The following is a 23,263-nucleotide window of genomic DNA, read 5'->3' as shown; positions in this document are numbered from 1 at the left end:
ACAAAGTATATAAGCTCATGATATTTGTGTTTGGAAAATTGAAGGAGGCCTATGTCTGGTTTATTTAATAATGAAGTGTAGGCATTTTAAAGAGTAAATCTAATGGTAGGAGTAATTTGTATTGGCAACCTACTATGGAGCTTTTAGTAATTTGCTATTTTCATTTCAAAGTGATGCCTTTGTTCTTCAGCCTTGATATCTAAGTAGAGGCAAAAAGAGATTTTAATGTTATCATACATTTTTTAACCAAACAGTGCCGCACCAATTCTTTCTTTAACACGTTTCATAAGCTGTGCTTTTTCCTCTTTATTTTCTCTTAAAGAAGCAGAAGACATCCTGGGATTCTGCTCTATTGAACCTGTCCTTGAGCATATTTTCAGGTAGCTCAACCTCACCCAGAGGAACTTCTCTCTCAGCCTTTTTTCACCCTAGTCTGTGTAAATAAGTCATCAATGGCATAACTGTGATATTCAAGGAGAAACAGCAGAGGGGAGAGGAGGAACCGAGAGGTGTAAATTAGAGGGGAAGGGAGGAGAACATAAAGAAGCAATAGAGAGAAGGAGTTCAAAGTACTTCTGGGATCTGCTTCCGTTACTTCTGATTATAATGAGGTACTTATTTTACAGCAAATAAATCAGTAAGACAATTGCATGACTGATCATGAACTATGGAGTCGGAATAAAATGTGCCAACATGCCAGTCATAAAGACATGATACATTCACCCAGTTTAACCAAAATAACTTAAATTTGTAAATCACTCTTAAACTGTCACTATGGTTACAGGAACAGAAAAGTGCCTTGAATTTAACTATTCATTATTTGTATTCAAGTATTTGAGCTATAATAAGAACTCGAGAGTCTGCCTGTTAGTAATTTTGATTGTCACAAACTGCGTTAACATAGTCATAAAAAAACTGTCACAAACAGCTCACTTACTAGTGCAGGCGACTGAAGGAGGGTCGGAGAGGGCTCTGTAGTAGCCATCCTCGCAGTCACATCTCCATGAGCCCTCTCTGTCATTATAACTGTGTGCAGGACAACGGGAACATTGAAGATCCTGAGATGAAGACTTGTAGAATCCACGACCACAGGCTGGTGATGGAGAAAGAGAGAATTTGTGAGAGAGAATTAAATGGTCATACATACAGGGGTGCAGAAAGGGTTCTATTAAGTCCACCTACTATTAAAATATGTGCACGTTTGTCCCTGCCACTTTAAAAAAAATTATAATAGGTAGGGTGACCATACGTGCCATTCTTCCCGGACGCGTCCTGGCCAGGATTTTGGTGCGTCTTCCGGAAGTCGTATTTGTCGCCAGCATACGCCATAGAGGATTATTATTATTATTATTACAGAAAAGCAACTGTTACATTTTAAGGTAAGAATGAAACTACGATCGTATGTCTTTTGTTTTTAACTGAATGGCGTATGCAGTCAACAAATATGACTTCCGGAAGACGCACCGAAATCCTTGCCAGGACGCATCCGGGAAGAATGGCCCATATGGTCACCCTATAATACGCCACAGTATAATAATATGTTTTGCCTGCGCATAAAACAACAACTTTAAAGGAAGACAACACAGTTTTTCAATATTTTACTATGTTCTTATCTCAACTTGATGAATTACATACCTATCTTTTTTCAATGCGTGCACTTTTAATCTTTGTAAAGCGCTTCTTGAATGTGTAAGCATTTAGCCTAGCCCCATTCATTCCTATGGCTCCAAACAAAAGTTTTATTTTGTGTCACCATACTTACTCATGTAACTACTCATGTAACAGTCTTAAAATAGGGAAAACGTGGAAGTGTTTGGTGGCTTTTAAATTCATCCCTGTTTGGAGCCATAGGACTTAATGGGGCTAGGCTAAATGTAAAATAGTAAAGTATTGAAAAATGGTGGTGTTTTCCTTTAAGACCAAGCAAAAAACAGTCACTTTATCAGTGCAGTGTGCGTAATGTGCTATGGCTGGCACCCAGGTAAAGAATTATGGTATGCTGCCTAATTAATATTCATGAGCCAACGCTTTAAATGTGTCCCTTCCAACTTTTTAGATCGTTCCTCTGACCCTGCATTCACACATCGGTGAACATACGTATAATAGAGGACAGTGCCTAAAGCGTGTTCACATTTTGTACATCTGGTGTTTGGATCAAACTGTCTTTTAAGCATCATTAAAAGCACACACACACAAACAAACACACACGTTCATATGTTACATCAACCAGAGGCAGATCTGCATGTGTTTGCTCTGGTCTAATATTCTTGATCTCTGCGTATAAGCACTACCGTGCCTGCCTTCACATCACCTCTAGCAGTCAAAAATGTCCTAGAGGCAAGGTTACAGTGGAAAATAGGAAACTTAAATGGATTATTTCACTATTTCACCTTTTATGAGGGGAAAAAAGGACATCCCACAGGCAGCCGGGGATCAGAGACAAAGCAGAAATTAGGGCCGGATGGCTTTAGGGTATGCACAAGAATCACCCTCACACGTTCCAATGACAACGAGTCATTTATTCCCACACTTTATTTCATAAGCCCATATGGGCTGAATTTCCAATGAAGCGCTATCATCATGCGTTACTATTTGCATTATAATTAGACAGTTACATATTTTGTTTCGTGTATTTACAATGTTTTATTATTCCCAGCCTTGATAATTCATTAATAGCCACTGTTGTGCTGATCAATTTAGCGGAAAACAAGAAATTGCAGAACGGATGATATTAAAAAACAGTTTAGGATGATTTGGCGGAGGCATTAAGTCTGTAAGCAGAGAGAAATAAGCTATTTTAAGTTCGGCCTTTTGCTCTGCACTGCTGAGAGACACTAATCCACACTCAGCAGCTGTTTTCTTAAAACCCCCTTTAGCCTAAACAGGGAACCAGCCCCACATAATTTTTCTTAAACTCCAACCACGCCCGCATCCCTGAGATAAATATTACTTTGTTCACTGCTTTGCATTCATATCATTACCAAAGACACATCATTACCGATTTTCAATTCCTAACCCAAGATTTTAAATCTCAGTAGTTCCATCACCGCAGGCTTCTGTGACGAGACTAAAATGGAGATTGCACAGGAGGTTGTGTTGGTTTCCTCATTTTAAAAGCCACCTTGTTGAGATGGGGGGGGGCTGATGGATACAGTATCCCCATTTCAGATACATAAAAGCCCTGTCACTGTGTATTTAGCTCAGAAACCTGGTGCGGAGTGGCCGTGTGACGCAAAGAACAAGAGCCTTCTGAGGCTGGAAAGAGGAGGAAAGGGATGTGATTTTATCTGGGATTTTCTCTACCAGTGAAGACTTGTAATTGAAAGCAGCAAGACTAGTTTTTGCACAGAAAAGCTGATGCCGGCAAAGTGTATATTATAATAGTCATGGTTAAGAAAATAATAAGGTAGTTTTATTAATAATTACCCGTTACTTATTTTTGATTGTGCAAACAAGGTCAGTGCAAACCGAGTCGACTTGTAGGGGCAAAACATCTGTTAGGTTTGATAATGAGTTGGTTTGATAAGGCACAGGAATCTTCCTGTATGATTGTGCAAAGGAAAAGGAAAGAAAAGAAAGAAAGAAAAGTCTGTTAGCTTTTGTATTCAACTCTGAGCTGATCGGTATGGGGAAAAGATCCCGCCTGAGCCCAAGAGCTCAAGACCAGTCCAACGGCATCCAGCGGCTCTCTCGCTAACACACTAAGATTAGCGCTATCACAAATCACCAAAACAGGAGGACTCTCGACTGCCGACGCGCTGGATTTTTACGTCTCCGAAGCAGGGACGGTTTATTTTTACATCCGTGTGATCAGGATTTGTTTATCACGGCGTCTGAGAAGCCCAAGTATCCCCGAGTTGTTTACACAAGCAACCAACCAGCAAATTAGGCCTCAAATCAAACGTAGCGCTGACACGGGGGTCCCGTTTGAGAACCTGTCTCTACTCCACCTTACTGCTTTTACCGTGAGTGACATGCACAAACACGGCCATTTCCAGGGTCCCGAATTCCTGCCCTCCCAACACCGACGAGTAAATAGTGGTGGTGCACTAGACAAAAACCACGCTACTATTGTGCTAACGCACTAACCCGTCGCTGAGGAGATAAATGATAGCTTTGTTTTCTCCTTCCTGACAGCTTTATTTCTGTGCGAGGAAAAGATGAGGCTTGCCCAATTATGCCTCCTTCTGCCATTCTGCATAATGTCTGCTAGCATGTAATCACGACTAAATTAGCGCTACATGACCTCGTGTGCCAGCAGTTCTGGAGAGCATGCTAACCAATCTACGAAACTGACATTGAGACAATATCCTCTACTTTACTGCCTATTTCTGCTCTGAATTGAAAACATGTCTTGCCAGCATAACCGCTTTATTGCTAAATTGCCAAACGCTAAGGAAAAACAGTGGCTTAAGCGGTTTAAAAAGTTATCTGAAGAACTCGGTTACAACGGCTTTGTTTGAGCTGCCGCTAGCATGAAAGCGAGCTAATGGGATGTGCTTGTTGACACGGGCACGTACAACAGGCTACGCCGACCTCATTTAATGCACAAAGAAATTAGTCGGCCTTTAGAAACACAAGTTGAGGTTAAACAGAACAACAGAGAAAATTACTCAAACAGGCTGACGTCCCTCGCAGGCTCACAGGCAACGGCTGCTAGCATCTATAATTTACCTTTCAGTGGTCAAACTCTTTGTTTTAGTGAGAAAGAAAACAGGCCTCTCGGTCAGCATTTTAACACAGCATAATATAGGAGGACGCTGCTAAGCAAAAACCACACTTGGATAAAAACACCTCAGTGAAAATCTGTATTCTGTACATCTAGGCACTAGCAACAAAAACAGAAGCATTTAAAGGGTTTAGATACTGTTTCAGATCTTTCCTTTCTCCTATTTAACTTCTCAACATTTTGTCCAAACACTTTAAACTAAAAACTATGGACACACTATATTTTAAAATTATGAACATATTTTTTAAAATAGACATTGCGGAGATTAAGATGAGCCAGAAATAAAATCCAAAATATGTGCAGTTAAATAGACCAGTGTTTCTCAAACTGGGGGCCCTAAGATGGTGACATTTTATAAAATACATTCATTTTTCATAAATTATGTTTATTTAAATAAGGCTACTAACCAACAGCACTACATTGTATCATTGAATATGTTTTGTTTAATTCAAATATTAGGTTTTGTAATGTTATGTCATAATATTTCTTTGGGGGGGCATGAAAGGATGCACCTTACACAAGGTGGGCCGCACGCCGAAAAAGTTTGAGAACCACTGGAATAGACAGCTAAATAAATGGATACCTTTCACAGCAGTTCTAAGCAAAATGAAAAAATGTCCTAATCACAGACTTTCCTAAAACAAGTGCTGTCTTGGCCTCTCGTTTTTTTCTCTTTTTGACTTTCTTTCAATGAATTTCCAATAAAGTTTTGTCTGCCCTTTCATGACCCCAGTATGTTATTTTTGATCGGAGGCTGCGTTTGGAAAATACCACTGAATATTTCATAGTTTACACTGAATGCTTACGTTTTCTTTTTAACCATAGGCGTTATTTCACAATAGATGCTCTAAGCTGTAGTATGTTGCATTGCTGTCACATGACATCACACTGCATGCAAGTGACAACTAGTTATTAACATGATTTATTTTAAAATATGACAGCTATAAATCTTGTAAAAAAAAAAATAAGACTTGGTATTTTGCATTTTTTCTTAATATTGATTTAAGCTTTTCTTGAATAATTAAATCTGTGAAACAATTACGAGTTACTTACGAGTTACAAACTCTTCTCTAATACAGTTTGTACATGTAAAGGCCTCTATACAATGCCCTATACAACTTGGCTATAACAAGGAAATAGTTATCTATAGATACTATTATTTACCCTTCAGAGAGCCCAGAGCCTGTTTCCATGCTGTCAGCCTTTGAGTGGCAAGCATTTTAATCTTTCCTTCTGAGGGGCCAAGAAATCTACCCAACGCCAGGAAACAGGCAGAGGACACAAAGGAAGGGGAAGGAATCAAAAGGCAACAAGAAAGCAACAAATCAGGATGGGGTCCAGTGCTGGACCTTACGCAGCATGCACTTGGATACAACTGCTAGACTGAGACTAGAGGCGTAAAAGTTACAGAAAAATGTTACAAAAAGAGACTTGGATTAGAAGGTTGTGAAAATGCCAGATTAAAATGGATCTATTCACATAGTGCCCCGCACATTACTCGGAGTGAACAGGTTGGATTAAGGCCGTGTTTCTTACATACAGACAAGAATCTCATTCATGGCAGCTACCTGTGTGGAGGAGAGATAAGTAGCTTTCCATCAGAAACAAAGAGAAGATTAGCATTCTCTTACACTGTGTTGAAGGACACACTAGGATGCCCTCAGAAGCCTACGGAGGAAAGACTTGTAAAGAAAGAGCAGATCAAAGCCTGTCAAGGCCCTCTCCTAAATATAGTTAAAATGTTAACATCATGAATCGTGCCAAAAACCAGCTGTTCTCTTGCCGCCAGATACGCTCAATGTAAAAATAGGGTCTATGTTTTTTTCAAATTTGCCAATGGAGTTTTCTGGAACATTAGGTCTATGAATAGAGCGCTAACAAAAAAGCTAATTGCGAAAGATATTATAGAAAAAAACCCAGCAGGGTAAAAAGAAACGCTGAGGAAAAATCTGCGGTTGGCGTAGTCGAACCACAAACCTCCAGGAAAAGCAGCTGTTAAAATAATTTGCATGTAGCGCAGCTAAATACATTTAACCTAAATTAAGCAAAATTTCTAATGGGATCTATTATGCGCTGAACAATGGCAAAACAATACTCTTTTACGCATGCTTTTGAAACAACGGACAACAATATATCTCTGCAATTACTGCTGAATACATTACGCTTGAACAGTCACATTTGTGTTGGCTAGAGGTGGTCGTCCTCAGTGCCAAGAACAGATCTTTCAACTAGGTCCTCATTTTTTTCATGTGCAACGAACTGCAAATTAATGCGATTACGGTATGGTATTAAAAAGAGAGTCAATCACACTTATATATTGGATGGACATGACATTATGAAAAAGATCCGTAAAAGTGTTATTGTGGTTAAATTGACCTAAAACGATGCGTATTTGTTAAATACAGCAGATCTGCACTCTCTGGAGCATCTGCCCAGATGGCTTTCTTGGAAAATGAGATGAAAAAAAATTCAACATAAAATGTCAATTTTAAAGAGAAAAGGAATGCTTTTAATACAAAATTGGGCTTTCAATCGAAATTTAAAATGCCTTGGGTGAAAAGCCTTATTCCATGTGTAAATGCTGGTCTGTTGCGTGTGGCTGATTTAAAAAATAAGCATATCCCAAAACACTTGTTTTTCCCCCATTCGGATCATTCAGACTGACTTATTGCATAGATTGGCAAATGGAAAACAAAGATGATTTTACCATTAAATAAATAAAAGGGGCCACGCATCATTTACAGAAACGATCTGACTCTGCGGATAATGCTTCCGTCTGGATGCGAAACAACATAAAAATGTGCGTTCATTTACGACATCACAATGACCATTTATTATCTCGAGTTAACCCCCTTCCCTCAAACTTGTTTCACATCCCTGCCTAAAAGTATTTTATTACTGTGTGTGTTTATACGAACTATCGAAATGAAGCGCAGTGGTTACCTTAAATGCGGGGAAAGAAGGGGGGTGGTGAACAGCTGAAACATTTGAGAAGATAAAAGCTTTTTTGGAAGATAAAAACCTGATCAAATCTCCTACAGAAGCCTCTACAACCACAACTAATCAGATCTAAACAAACCGTCACCATCAGCAAGTTATCCCTCACGCAGCCTGGATGACTTTGCAGCTATAACAAAGGTGACTGTGTGAACGCACAATGGCAAACCAGCTGAGGTCCCTTACTATAAAGCCAAGCGCTGCCATGACCTGTTTAAATGTGCATGAATGCACACAAATTTGAACAAACGTGCATCCACACAATCCCATAGTCACACACACACACACACACACACACACACACACACACACACACACACACACACACACACACACACACACACACACACACTTGGGGCCTAGAGACTAATAGAGCACTCAATCAATTCCCAGCATCCGTCCTGGTGATCCATGAAATACTAACATGCATCACACATTTATAGCTTTCAATAATCAACCCCTCAGGAAAAAATGATCGTTTCATGTGGTCTTGGTTACTGTGCTGCTTGTAGCTATCTGTGTAAAAATAGAGAGAAACATTACTTTTTAATTTTATTGATTCTTCTTTGGCACAATGCATTCACTCCAAGTTACATTCAGTAATAACTTGGCATAGAGACAACAGTCTGTGTGTCTGTGTGCGTGTGTGTGTGTGTGAGATTTCTTCTCAATAATCTCATTTTATGAGCAGGAGAAAATTTAGTCTGGTTCTCATTAACAAACAGCATCTCTGCCCCCACAGAGCGATCAGAGCACAGCGAATGTGATTTTGGAAAGCTTCGATAAACACGCGATTTGTTTAAATGGCGGATCTGGGATGAATCTACAAAAGAAAAAAAAATGCTGTAATTTTCTAAAATGCAAAATTAGATAAATGCACCAGACAAAAAGCTTCAACTTGGATACATACTTGTTTTTTTTTAAATGATTTTATGTAAACACAAATGCAAGACAGACTGCTTATCCATGACCGGTGCTGTTGATCCAATTGTAATTATAAACAATAAAGAAATAATAATTACAAACAAAAAATGCTAAACGGCAAAATGGATGTACTTCCGGTTCATTTTAAGTAATCTGAAAACAATATTCCTCATGTAAACCCGTATAAATCCTTCCCTTACAGAAAAAGCACATGTATTTCACATGTGCAAAACACATGTGCTCACATGTGCAAAACACATCTGCTCACATGTGCAAAACACATCTGCTCACATGTGCAATACACATGCTCACATGTGCAATACACATGTGGCCACATGTGCAATACACATGTGGCCACATGTGATCACATGTGTGTGATTTTGCACATGTGAAATTTAATGTGTGAACACATGTTAAAATCACATGTGACACATGAAAACATGTTAAAATCACATGTAGAACATGTGTTTTGCACATGTGAAATGTGTGCTTTTGGAACACTTTTGTGTGAATCACATGTGAATTCCCATGTGAAACACATGAGATCACATGTGAAACACATGCAAAATCCCATGTGAAACACATGCAAATTCCCATGTGAAACACATGCAAATTCCCATGTGAAACACATGCAAATTCCCATGTGAAGCACATGCAAATTCACATGTGAAGCACATGCAAATTCACATGTGAAGCACATGCAAATTCACATGTGAAGCACATGCAAATTCACATGTGAAACACATGCAAATTCACATGTGAAACACATGCAAATTCACATGTGAAACACATGCAAATTCACATGTGAAACACATGCAAATCACATGTGAAACACATGCAAATTCACATGTGAAACACATGCAAATTCACATGTGAAACACATGCAAATCACATGTGAAACACATGCAAATCACATGTGAAACACATGCAAATTCACATGTGAAACACATGGGCTCACATGTGAAGCACATGCAAATTCACATGTGAAACACATGCAAATTCCCTTTCAATTTCACATGTGAAACACATGCAAATCACATGTGAAACACATGCAAATTCACATGTGAAACACATGGGCTCACATGTGAAGCACATGCAAATTCACATGTGAAACACATGCAAATTCCCTTTCAATTTCACATGTGAAATGTGTGCTTTTGGAACATTTTTGTGTGAATCCCATGTGAAACACATGTGAAATTAGTGGATCACATGTGGCACATGTAAAAAAAATGGTCACCACATTATGCACATGTGATCACATGTGTTTCACATGGGATTCACACAAAAATGTTCCAAAAGCACATATTTCACATGTGAAATTTATTGTGTGAAAACATGTTAAAATCACATGTGACACATGAAAACATGTTAGAATCACATGCAGAACATGTGTTTTGCACATGGGAAATGTGTGCTTTTGGAACACTTTTGTGTGAATCACATGTGAATTTCCATGTGAAGCACATGGGATCACATGTTAAACACATGCAAATTCCCATGTGAAACAAAAAATTGTCATCACATTATGCACATGTGAATTTCCATGTGAAGCACATGGGATCACATGTTAAACACATGCAAATTCCCATGTGAAACAAAAAATTCTCATCACATTATGCACATGTGAATTTCCATGTGAAGCACATGGGATCACATTTTAAACACATGCAAATTCCCATGTGAAACAAAAAATTGTCATCACATTATGCACATGTGATCACATGGGTCTCATGTGATCACGTATTTTTTCACATGTGAACTTGAGAGTTAAAGTATATAAAGTAGGCCATACATTTTCTTATCATAACCCAGGACTCAAACTCACCATTTGACCCCAAGGGTAAGCTATAATCTTGCTAAGATGTCGGTGATATAAAATAAAGGCACCATGATGTGACTTTGACATTAGACACATTTTACTGTAAGGAAAAACTGATTCAAATGGAGAATTTATTTGCAAACATACAGCAAATTTTAACAAGTATCCAAACATATTCATAAAAAAACAAGTATCAATAAAATGCTGTCCATACAACAACAACTGTATATCTGAGTGTGTGTGTGTGTGTGTGTGTGTGTGTGTGGTGTGTGTGTGTGTGTGTGTGTGTGTGTGTGTGTGTGTGTGTGTGTGTGTGTGTGTGTGTGTGTGAGAGAGAGAGAGAGAGAGAGAGAGAGAGAGAGAGAGAGAGAGAGAGAGAGAGAGAGAGAGAGAGAGAGAGAGAGAGAGAGAGAGAGAGAGAGAGAGAGAGAGAGAGAGAGAGAGAGAGAGAGAGAGAGAGAGAGAGAGAGAGAGAGAGAGAGAGAGGAGAGAGAGAGAGAGAGAGAGAGAGATGTGTCTTTATGCATGTCCATTGTTATATGTGCATCAGTCCTCAGATTCTCTTCCAGCAGGCTCCCTGTTTTAGGGATAATAAAAAAAAGAAGATTAGAGCAGTACAAGCATCAGTCTCTCTTGATAGCATTTACTTTTTCTTTTTGAATTTCAGGATTAGCTGTTTTTAGTTGTATGGTCTTTGTAGGAATGGCCACTCGAATGTGGCATCGACGATCGATTATGAAACCATGATCGTGTGGGTTTATTTATTTTTTGTGGTTATGGCAGCATTTGGTTAGCATTACAACTTTTAAATATTGATTATGATGAACTATGCATGTGCATAATGAAACACCTGTTCTTGTCGCAGGTCCTGGCATATACAGGTAGATACAACAATAAAATGCTCACTACTGTTTCACCATGCGAGAATGCATGAAGTCAGGAATCGATCAAAAGAATCAAAATGCGTGCATCGTAACGAATCCCCGGTTCTTTAAAGTTTCAATCGGTTTCTAAAATGAAACTGATTCTTGATACTCAACCCTAGTAAGTATTGTTATTTGTATTGGTGTATGATCTTACTCTGCACTTATGGCGCTTTTCCATTGCATATTACCCCACGGTTTAGTTTAGTTTGGGTCGGGTCAGCTCACCTTTGGTGTGGTTAGCTTTTCCATTGAGTTTAGTATCACTTCCTAGTGGGAGGGATTATAGGGGTGTCATTATATTTGCGCTGCATACTGCTGTGACATCATACAAGTGAGAGTGTCATTGTACATTTTCATACATTTATTATTTTCTCAGTCCGCCACAAAATTAAAATTGGCCACCACAAATAGATGTTTGCACATCGCGTTTATCACTAACGTTACATCTGTCTCACATGACAGTTTCTGTTCAAACACCGCGGCGTCAGTCGACGGCGCTCCGCTGAGCTTCAATGAAGTTGCATTTAAGCATATAATGCTGAAGTGCTCGATGTGAATGTTCTGCCAAAAACTGCAAGTTTGGAAAAAACTGTTATGGTGTTCCTGATTCTCAACTTGTGGATGTTTTTCATAGCTAAAAGGGAGTTTGGGAACTTATAGCAGAGCACAGATGACAACATGTTTGCTCGAGACAGCGCAAGCTAGCACAGGTAAAGCTAATCTACATTATAGGATGATGCGATTTTCTCAGACCAATCAGTGATCTACAGTGTTTTCGCGTCACGTTTGGTATCAGCTCGGGTCGCTTTGAACCCCAACTGAGGTAGTACGAAAAAAAGTATTGGGTACTATGTACTGCACCCAATGGAAAAGCTCCCAAAAGTAAGCTGACCCGACCCAAACTAAACCAAACCAAACCGTGGGGTACTATGCAATGGAAAAGCAACATTAGAATAGGAATGTAATAGTTAAAAGGAATAATATTTGTGTAAACAAGTTGGTAAACTATAATTTGCCCAAAACTCACAATATTGTAACATGCTTACCTATTACTAGCTTCACTTTCTCTGTCAGGACTCTGTCTTTGTTCACCAGTGGTCCCTTTTTCCCTGTGACGGAGCATGTTGTCATTTTTTCTAAGGTGGAAATGGAGTCCATCACAGTTCTGGTGCGTTTCTTGTAATTCTCACACTTTTGGGCATAATCCAAGGTGACTGGGTTCAATTTAATGACAGATGTGTTCTGTAAAGATAAAAAAAACATAATCCTATATTAACAGGCCAGCCCACCTTGGAAAAATATTTTAAATACAATAGTGTAACAACTAAAGGGACAGATGACCCCAAAATAAACATTATTTACCAATTTACCATTATGTTAATCTTCAATATTGTGAGTAAAACCTTACATTCTGTTCATCTTTCAATCTGTTTATATTACTAGGTATTATAGAAATACCGTTCTTTGTGTTCCACAGAGTAACATAAGTGTATAGAATTGAAACGACACAAGGGTGAGTAAATGACAACAGAATTTTCTTGTAAGGGTGCACTTTGCCCTTAAAGGCCTGGAGAACTTTGTAGAATCTTTTGTTGCCCTGAAAGTAATAAGGCCAAAACCTATGCTTCTTTAATTTTGCTCAGGACAACTAAGAGACAAACAAAGAATTGTGTTTTGTTTTCTCTTAACTTTTACTGCCTGTCTAAAATATACTTTTTTGCACATTAAAGCAGGGGTGCCCAAACTTTTTTCTACCAAGGGCCAAAAATCCAACCTGACTAAGAGCGAGAATTTAAAGTAAATATTGCTGTGTTATATATTAAAATTGAAGTTGCCATGATTCTCCTAATTTATAAATTTCTAATATTTAAAAAATAAATAAGCAAACATTACTTTGATGCCAACAATTTCCCGATACGATACATATCCCAATACAAGGCCACGATACGATGCACATCACGATACAATAATATTTTGAATTACATTTTGTTCAGAATTTAGTGACATTATTATTATTATTATTATTATCTGTTTATTATACATTGAATAAGCAGTGTTGTAACTGTTGTGTTTTTGACATTCATTTATTACCTTTTGGGGTAATTCGTAGAAATACTTTAAGTAATACTTAAATAATGTTTTTTTAAAGCAGATTTACAAATATAGTGCCTTACTCTAAGCATTATATTTGTCTCTCATTTAATTATTCTATATCTATGAATATATGTATACACATGCAGTCAAACCTAATACTACTGTATTTAATAGAAGTTTGCAAGTTGTGCAGACGCGTGCGCCCTTTAACTTTAACTCTACATATTCCGCGAGTCATATGCGTATTTTCGATCAACAGCGATTCGTCATGCTACTTTCAAAAGTGCATCTGAATCGATACGGAAGGTGCTGTATATATGCGCGCATCGTCAGGCGTTCATGACGATGTATCTTCGTATCGATATTTTGAACACAGCACTACTGTTTATGCATAACTGATACAGTTTTATTTTCAAAGGTAACTGAGAAAATAATTTTGCCAATCATTTTTACATTTACATTTTCCTTTGTCTGTGTGCCACTGCCTCGACCTCCCCATTATTAGCCTATAGTGCAGGGTACCTGAGTTCGTTGAGTTTCGTGATGCACACCTTCAAGTATCTATGTACATAAAAAATAAATGTATTTTATTTCATTTTAATTCCTTGCATTTAATTTCAATTTACATTTTTGTAATGCACAAATAAATAAAAAAATTACATTTTAAAAACTGTTTAATTAGAAATATGAACATCTGCGTCAATGATGTTTCCTTATCTCACGTGTCATGACTGGCCAAATTAAAGGTCATTGGCCCTAGTTTGGGCACCTCTAAATTAAAGGGATAGTTCCCCCCAAAATGGTCATAATCTACTCACTTTAATGTTGTTACAAACCTGGATACATTTCTTTGTTCTGATGAACACAAAGGAAGATATTTTGAGTAATGTTTGTAACCAAGCGTGCCGCACAAGCCCTGAAAAGTGAAGCCACAACGTCTCGATCGCCCCCCAGTGACTGGTCCCAGTATAGGTCATAAACCCCGCCTCCCCATGTTATTCAATGGGACTTGAGACCAACTAAAAAAATTTATTACACTTCAATTATCTTTTTTCCGAAGCTGGTTTCTGTCATTTACTGTAGTTTTTATCACACTGATGTAAATTCAAATGTTTGTTTTTAAAATAGGTTTGTGTTTAGTTAGTTATTTAATGATATAAAAACGGTGGTGTCACGTCATGATTGACAGCTGTGATATCGTGTGATATGCGCATTCTACGAGAGCGAGGGCGGGGTTTTGACTTCGCGGCTTCCCTTCCTGCTCACTACTGCGCATGACTGGTCCCGAAATCGCTATTGCGCAGACTCAAGACCCAAGATGTCAGCGCCATATCGAGACACTGGCGGCTTCACTTTTCACCAATGGAAGAGAGCTAACAGGCGTCGTCCATCTTTTTTTACAGTCTATGTGTGTAACCAAATCAATTAGAGGCCCCATTGACTTCTAGTATTCTTTTTCCTATTATGGAAGTCAATGGGGCCTCTGATCAGTTTGGTTACTCTGATCAGTTTGGTTACAAACATTGCTCAAAATATCTTCCTTTGTGTTCATCAGCACAAATAAATGATGCAAGTTTGTAACAACAGGAGAGTGGGTCAATTTCCCGAATTTTATTTTTGGGTGAACTATCCCTTTAAGCAAGTGAATGTAAACAAAACAGGTTCTGTTTTATTTGGCTTACCTTTCATTGCTTTGCAGTTGAGTGTGAATCATCCACTATCTGAAAAAGAAGTGTATGGAGTATTGAGGTCAGCAGTATTTTAAATAATGATTATGAAAAATTGCACATCTATCAGCTGTTTACAAACCCAGGTATTGCTAGTGCAGGAGTTTTTAAACGGTATGATAGCTAGTACCCCATATGATAAAGTTTTAGCGAGGGACCGCTTTTCTAAAGTGTTTATCCATATTTTGTAAAGAAACATTGTAATTATGTTTTCAGCAATTTTTTTACAAACTGAAATAATTTGCTACTACTGTGTATACGTTTACCATTTTTGATTTGTCTTTTTCCCTTGAAATTTGCTGGGGAATCTCTTACTGTACATTGACACAGCCGCCGACTTGAGCTTCCAAAGTTACCGGAAGTCATTCATTTACAATGAAAGCTGACTTCTATCAGCTGCAAGGAGCGTCAAATCCATCGGCGTCGCGTTTTGAGCGACCAGAGCATCAATCAAAAAGTTGAAAGAAGCTCAACTTTATGGTAATGAGGTATGACGCGGTTCAGCGGCAAGCAGCAGCAAAACGCCAGCAACCAATCGGAATATAGCCTAGTAGGGGTGTGCATTGGCACTGCCCTCACAATTCAATTCAATTACGATTCACCAGGTAACGATTCAATTCAATTCGATTCTACGATGCATTCCGATGCATCAGAATTCTACTGTACATAACAAGGCAAAATTTTAATCAGTCAAGTATTAAAGTCAAGTGCAACTATTCTCAACAAAAACGGACGCTTAGCAGCTTTAAGACAATGACAATTATATACCTAAGATGAGAATTTTACACACAGCGTAAGTCTTGTCTAGTTTCCCATTAACTTCATAGAATCCGAAATGTGCCCATATGTCCACTTTCCATGGAAAAGGGTGCGTTTTTATTTACCCGTCTATCACGGTCATCTCTCTCCACCTCAGCCGTTTTGTTTGTTGTTGTTATCCCCCCGGAAATAATTGAAACTTCACAACTTTATTGTCCACTCGAGGCCAGAAAATAAACAGTGATATAATCGATTATGGCACTTTGCTGCATCGATGCTGAATCGTGCATGCCCGCATTGCGATGCATTGCCGAATCGATTATTGTTGACACCCCTATAGCCTAGACATTCTTCGCTAGCTGATTCCGAAGAAACATTTCATGGTGACAAAGACTTCAGAGCGGCCAAAGCGTCAACAAGCTTCCGCATACTTATTGACAAATGTCCTTGACCAGGCGGCCTGAGCTTTTTTGGAAGCTCAAGTCGGCAGCAGTGTTAACGTACAGTTAGACCACAACCTGAGGGACCCCAGTTTGAAAAAACCCTACTCTAGTGGACCAAACTGTCTATTACACAATGGCTCTGTTTACATGCACAAAATTTTGTCAATCTGACTGAATTTAATACGATTGAAAGTTACGACGATACAGTTTACATGCACCCTAAACATTGCAATCTGATTTAAATGTTCGTTTACATGTACATTATATAGAATCCGAACCGAAAGTCTGCACAAGCACACCGCAAGGATTGCCAGACTCGCATATCAAAACCATCCGAATGGATGTTCAAAACTAGCCCAAAAGCATCCCAATGACTATTCACAGCCCAAAACGAAATAATTTAATCTTTAAACCGCAGAAAAAACAACTGCTGGAGACAGTTTAAACAGTAGCCCAAATCTAAACTCGAAAAAAAAGCAGAGGACTTGGCAATCCTACGCTGCGGACAGCATCTCTCGTCGAGTTCACGCTTTATCTCTGGATAAAAGTTAAAACTGAGTTAGAAAGTTGTTCTTAAGAAGTTTTCAGATATAGGTAATGAAAACACACTTTTTAAAAGGCACAACGCTATATTAATTACTTTAAGTAGCCTAATGTTTTAAAAGTACACATAAACGCTGCAGAATTTAGTACATTGCGTGCACAGCGCGTGACCCCATTAACGTTATGTGATGCATTACCTTGTTGTTGCGTGTTTCTGTGACGAGAATCATGTGATATAAGAGGTAAATATAATACGTGAACTTGGAGCACAAATGTTCAGCGCATGTGCACAATGTATTTTTGCATCCGATTTAGAAAATACTATGATTCACCCGTTTACATGCATACTTTTCTCCTGTTGATCGGATCACAGATCGGAGTACACCACTTCAATACTATCGAAATTTGCATCCGATCGTCCTCAATCATATTGATTAAGGTGTTTACATGACGACTTTTCAATACGATTGAGACATCAATATGATTACAAACGGATTATTTGGTTGCATGTAAACTAGGGATGCATCGATACCGATACTGGTATCGGGTATCGGCCTCGATACCACATTTTCTAAAGTACTCGTACTCGTTAAAAGTCCCCCGATACCTGGAATCGATACCACGGTCTGAGAAATGTCTATGTTTACAACAAACTGGAAAACTAGTCCCTTGTTTTTTTGTTAAGTTATATGACTAAAGCTGTTACCTGTAAATTTGAATCATGTTTTTTATTAAGTACTCGGTATCGGTATCGGCAAGTACTGAAATGCAAGTACTCGTACTCGTACTCATATTCCAAAAAAGTGGTATCGGTGCATCCCTAATGTAAACGTACCTAATTTGGGGTGATACCGGGTTGCATATTCACCTTATGGTTTGAAGGAGTCTCATCCTCTTCGTTATCATCTTCCTCATGAGCAAATGTAGCCTTACAAAACACCAAAGCACATTTAAAAGGATAGAGGACACATGAGAGTAATATATGAAAAGATATAAGAAAAGAGACAAAATGAGAGCATGACAACGGAAATGTATTAAATATTTGATTTGAAGGACAATATCTCTCAATTATAGCATAACATACCATTTGTTTTGACGTCCACATTTTGTGTGTCTTTAACCACTGGTACTCTGCCTTTTTTTACCCAAGGCTCTCTGTATTGAAGTAAAGCAAAAGTGATTATACAACAGTATCTTGCAGAGTATAAAATAACATAAATGAAAGCATAAAAATATTTTATAGACTTTCCATTTTAATAAATGAAATTTATTTGTTAAAAACAAGTTACCTGATTAACTTAAACCTATTTCTGTCAGAAATGGAATCACCTCAAAAATACATTGTTTTAGATATTGTTGCTATCAAACGACATTGTTTTTTTTTACAACTTTACTCACAAGTTGTGGTTTTACAACGTGTATCAATTCGGAGATCGGTCCTGTCAGACTGCTGTGCAAGCGCTGGTCTGAGTTCAGTTTAAGGTGGGAGGCGCGTGTTGTTATATTTCCCATTTATGTTAGCTCAACATTTAAAAATAGCAGCCTGCGTAGCATGTTTAACATGACTTATCAAATAAACATGTTTACCATGAGGCGACTTAAAACCTATAAAAGTTAAATAAACGAATTAAATGAAATTCACTTACCGTTCACGTTGAGTATTTGTGCTGGAAACGCTTTCCAACCGCCTTTAGGCGTTTTGTTCCTCGTTGTCCACAAGACCAACCGTCTTTGGGTCACTTAACATGTATTGTCCTTCGCATATTTATCCAAACCAACTCTTACATGGTTTTCTTTTATCCATTTAATGAGCAAGGTTCAACTTTCTCGTCTTACTTAGATTTACCTCAGCAAGTTGCAACGGATAAAGAGCGCGAATCACATTAACCAGATCAACTGACAGACGTACAACGTCAAAGTTCCGCGAGAGCGATTTGAAAGCAGACTCCTCGAATCGCTTTCGCGATACTTTGACGTCATCGGCCTGTCAGTTCTTTTGGCGCCGTATGAAGTCGAAAAAGCCTTTTGACTGGATGATCTGGATGAATGAATACGATAGACTGTAAATAAAGATGAATACACAGAACAGATTGGAACCGCCTAGAAAAAAAGAGGAGTGTGTGCGCGCGTGTGTGCCTGCGTGCGTGCGTGTGTGCTTGCGCATGCTCACTGGGATTGGTTAAATGCGGATCAATATACCCCTTATTTGCACAGGCACAGCAGAGCCATCAAATAATTCTGTGTTCCTTGGATATGCAAGATTGCAATTAATGCATATTTTTTCCATGATAATGCCCTGTAACTAAGCTTCCATTGCCTTTATTGCAATTGTAGGACTGACAATATTGTCTGCAAACCCTTCTCCAAATATTAAGTCTTATTCTATTACAACATGCCACCTGCCAGCAACCAAATATCTTTTTAAAAATATATTGTCAATTTTTGTAAATAGATAATTTTGTCAAAATAAAGATTTAAAAAAATCTGCTACCACATTTGTGTGTATATTGCCTTTATGCAGATTTCAAATGTATTTATTCAATTTATCATTGGAACCAAAGTACACATTATCACACTTGTTGATGCACAGTAAAGCCGAAAGTTGATGTTTACGCAAACATTAGCCTACTTGTGGTTTGGTAACATGTGATCCACATGTTGAAAGTATTGCATTATATAAGACATTTCTCACATGTGCTTTGTTATAACATGTTCCACATGTGCACTATTATGTTGCAACATGTGGTGAGATGTTGTTCACACGTGGTAATATTGTCCATATGTGAGCACATATTTTCCACATGTGAGCATAAATTGTCCACATGTGAGCACATATTGTCCACATGTGAGCACATATTTTCCACATGTGAGCATAAATTGTCCACATGTGAGCACATGTTGTCCACATGTGAGCACATATTTTCCACATGTGACCATAAATTGTCCACATGTGAGCACATGTTGTCCACATGTGATAACATGTGATAACATGTGGTCACATGTGACCACATGTGAACAACATGTGAAAAACATGTGAAATGCATGTGCTTTTTCTGTAAGGGTTATCATAAACTATTTCTCTAAGTTCAACAAATTTTAGGCCTAGGAAATTGAGTTCATCCAACAACCATCAAATTTTGCAACTAGATCTTATTTACACAATCACAAAGAATTTGAGAACAAATAAACAGCTACTTTACGATTACAAACGTATAAACACTACAGTGCTTTTCGCATGGGAAAGCATTAATTCTCAGCACGAACCTGCTCGCGCTAACTGTTGACAACACTGTAGCACATTCTCTCGTTCCTTCTAAAAGCAGGAATAAGTGCACCAATCCGCCAGCACGAATAAAAAAACACAACAAAGCCGAATGTGACTCAGCAGTGAAATGCGGCATTAGATCAATCGCACATGTCCAGACAAAACAAATGAAAACATTTAAGCAATGTGAAATAGTTGATGTGAATAGAGCGTGTGTCGTTTCGCAATGCCGTGATTTCCGTGGTGTCACCGGGGTCTCTCATGAGCCGAGCACAGGGTCAGTGAATATTAACTTCATTTACACATGGTTGCAAACAGAGCAGCTTGCACAATGCAGGCCTGCCTGCTCTGCTTAGTAACGTGAGCAGCCGGGCTGACAGGTCACTGCCAGGCTGGAAGATGGATGAGCCAAGCAGTTGACCCTTGGCTTGCCTGAGGAGCCAACTCTATGGCTTCTTTCCCCTCCAAACAAAGACCCCCTACCAGTAGCCGCCCTGCTTGCAGCTCCAGCAACACTAACAGGTCCCGACATCTCCATCGACCCTCACACACGCACAGATTTTGATAGGCTTAGTCTTTAAAAGCTGGAGAAAAGCCTGACACACCCAGTAAAACGTTCTTTTTACGTACAGAGACACACAAATGGGCCTGTACTTTGAAAGGCTTGCTCTCTTTAACCGCCTAAACGCTGGCACACACGCTTCTCTTTTCAGGTTGCTCTCTCTGCTCATCCGTACTAATGGATGCAATTGGACAAGCGGACATTGTGTTAAAAGCAACAATGTGACCGTGTGTGTGTGTGTGTGCTTGGAACAGCTCTGGCCCAGGGCGACCGGGTGAAAGTGATATGTGACCGGTTTGAAGGCCTTAACACTGAGTGAACATCAGGGAGGGTCGTGTTGTCAGAGAGACGCTCCTCTGGGAAACCGGCAAAGCAGGAGACTCAGCAGCTCAATCTCTTCCTAAGAGCAAAATCAATAACTTGTTACATAACTGCAGACTTTTCTCCTTTACAGAGAGAGACATATATAGAGAGAGAAAGAAAGAAAGAGAAAGGAAGTTTTGGTGGTGTGCTGTATTATTTAAATACCTTATGGTTTTCTTTATCGTACTACGATAACTGTGTATTGTGTTGTACCAAAGGCCTATATTGGTAAAAATAAAGTGTTGTTTTTTTTCCCTTACACAATACATTTTACACAAAAAATAGGAAAAATAATAAAAGTCAAGTAAAATAACGTGCACATGAGATGATAGCGTTAGAAGTAGCCTCAAAATCTGATAGTAGCCTCTATTATTGTTCACTTTTTTATTGGCCGAGTATTATTTCTTCATTTAACCTACACACTTTTATTAAAGTGAGATCTTATTAAACGCTAAAGTGATGAAGCCTATAACACATCAATAACTGGACTGCAGCAAACTGACAGCTGTGGTTCACCTGACTAACAAAACATAACGACAACTCTTCTCGTGTTCAAAGCCACCATCCATCTGACAAAACCAAGGGGGAAAAATAAACAGTTCTCCGGGAGCACGCCACCGTCCTCCTAGACCCTGACCAGGCGTGAAGATCGTGATCCATCAGCAGATGATTCTAACCCTGACAGCTTTGGACCCAACGGGGTTCCCAGAGGAACTTACCTCCGTTTGAATAATTAAGCTCACTTACAGTTCTCTAACGGATGACCGTTTGTAGCCTTTACTTTCACACCTTATCAATCACTTGCGTGTCAGGGCTTTATGCAATCCGCCCACCCCCAACTCCTGGTGGTATCATTTGAAATGCAAAGCACAGGCTGAGCTTGGGCCTTGCTCTGGGACCAATCTTCCTGCTCGCCTCCCTCCACCCTGGCTACTTTAGTAGCTTGTCTCAACAGCTAGCTCCCTCCTTCTGTGTTCTGGCAATCAATCAGGCTTTGACTAACTTCTGTCCAACTATTTGACATCTGGGAGATGGATGGTGTTAGCACCTACCGTTGCCAGAACCTACGCCTGTTTGCGGGTACGCCAATGAGAAATATAGACCCGTTTTAGTTTTACTTTCTTGTTCGAGTAATAAACATAACAACTTGCTTTGAAAATACACAGAGTGGAGTGTGTCCACTATCTAACTGATTGTACTACATGTTTAAATTGAGCAACATACAGTGCTTGGATTGTTTGGAAAACTTTAACAAATACAAAGAGATCAATGTCTGTCTACAAGGACTCTTTTTTTTTGCTACTAAAGGGCTTAGTGTGTCTCTTTATTTCTAAGTAGCCACTATTGAACAGCGTTTCGCAAATGAATAGCAACTATTTTTACTTGAGCTCTATGCAAATAAACTATGGCATGCCGTTGAACAGTTCAGATAGCTTTTTCTAACACCCATAACACTGATTCTTGTAACTGTGAGGAGCAGATTTTTGGATAGCAGAAAGGACTAAAGCGTACCCAAAAGTAGAGAGAAAAAACGAGTACGAGAAAGTTCGAGGGGGCGTTCACACGGGAGGGGTTCTTGTATTTTAAAGCAACTCGAAAGAAAAATGGATTGAAAAATATAAGTGTCTTGAGAGGTATTTTGAAAACCTGGTCTGTTTTTACCTTGGCACAGTATCTCACAAACACCGAGTCGTGCCGCAAGATGCTAAAATAACAGGGAGATGGGTTGCAGCACTCATAGACATCTGCTTCGCAAATATTTACATAGAAAAACAATTAAAAACCATTGCAGATGGACGCAAGGACACGTCCTGTGTAAACTGCCCCTTAGGAAAAGGAAGAGAGAAAGAGTATGAAGAACTGAAAGACGCACAATCCCCCATAAGGCATCTGATGAATGACACCGTCAAAACACACATTTCGACGGCCCTTCTTAGGTTTCCCCGCTCAATTTTTAATGCGAGACATTTTAGACTCGATTCAGTATGCATGAGCGTCCATTTGTGTGTGTATACCGTACATAAACAGTGCGGTTTTCATATGAGAATATGTTGCGGTGGTATAAAAAAGTGAACTTTCCAAGGCATCAGGGTCACAATGTCTACTCTA

At 38.9% G+C, this 23,263-nt stretch overlaps 1 protein-coding gene and 1 long non-coding RNA gene across 6 annotated transcripts in view; both read right to left on the bottom strand.

Moving 5' to 3' along the window:
* epha7 (eph receptor A7) overlaps positions 1-23,263 on the bottom strand; it is a 95,735-nt gene that overhangs the window by 66,768 nt on the left and 5,704 nt on the right. For all 4 annotated transcript variants that reach the window (XM_065257075.2, XM_065257077.2, XM_065257076.2 and 1 more), the window contains exon 4: positions 938-1,093. In XM_065257075.2, the coding sequence (XP_065113147.1) occupies positions 938-1,093 (156 nt within the window). The remainder of the gene's footprint in view (positions 1-937; positions 1,094-23,263) is intronic.
* LOC135738902 (uncharacterized) lies at positions 10,961-19,375 on the bottom strand. Of its 2 annotated transcripts, XR_010528788.2 has the most exons (7): positions 18,611-19,375; positions 18,049-18,119; positions 17,833-17,892; positions 15,175-15,213; positions 14,015-14,053; positions 12,445-12,640; positions 10,961-11,049 (listed from the first exon to the last, which is right to left on the bottom strand). It is a non-coding gene; the product is annotated as an uncharacterized lncRNA (long non-coding RNA). The 2 variants fall into 2 exon arrangements; XR_010528787.2 differs by having other exon boundaries at positions 18,049-19,375.

The sequence above is a fragment of the Paramisgurnus dabryanus genome, chromosome 12 (genome assembly GCF_030506205.2).
Source record: "Paramisgurnus dabryanus chromosome 12, PD_genome_1.1, whole genome shotgun sequence".
NCBI classification, from domain to species: domain Eukaryota; kingdom Metazoa; phylum Chordata; class Actinopteri; order Cypriniformes; family Cobitidae; genus Paramisgurnus; species Paramisgurnus dabryanus.
Note: the sequence above shows the minus strand (reverse complement) of the source record. Positions and strands in the feature narration are given on the sequence as shown.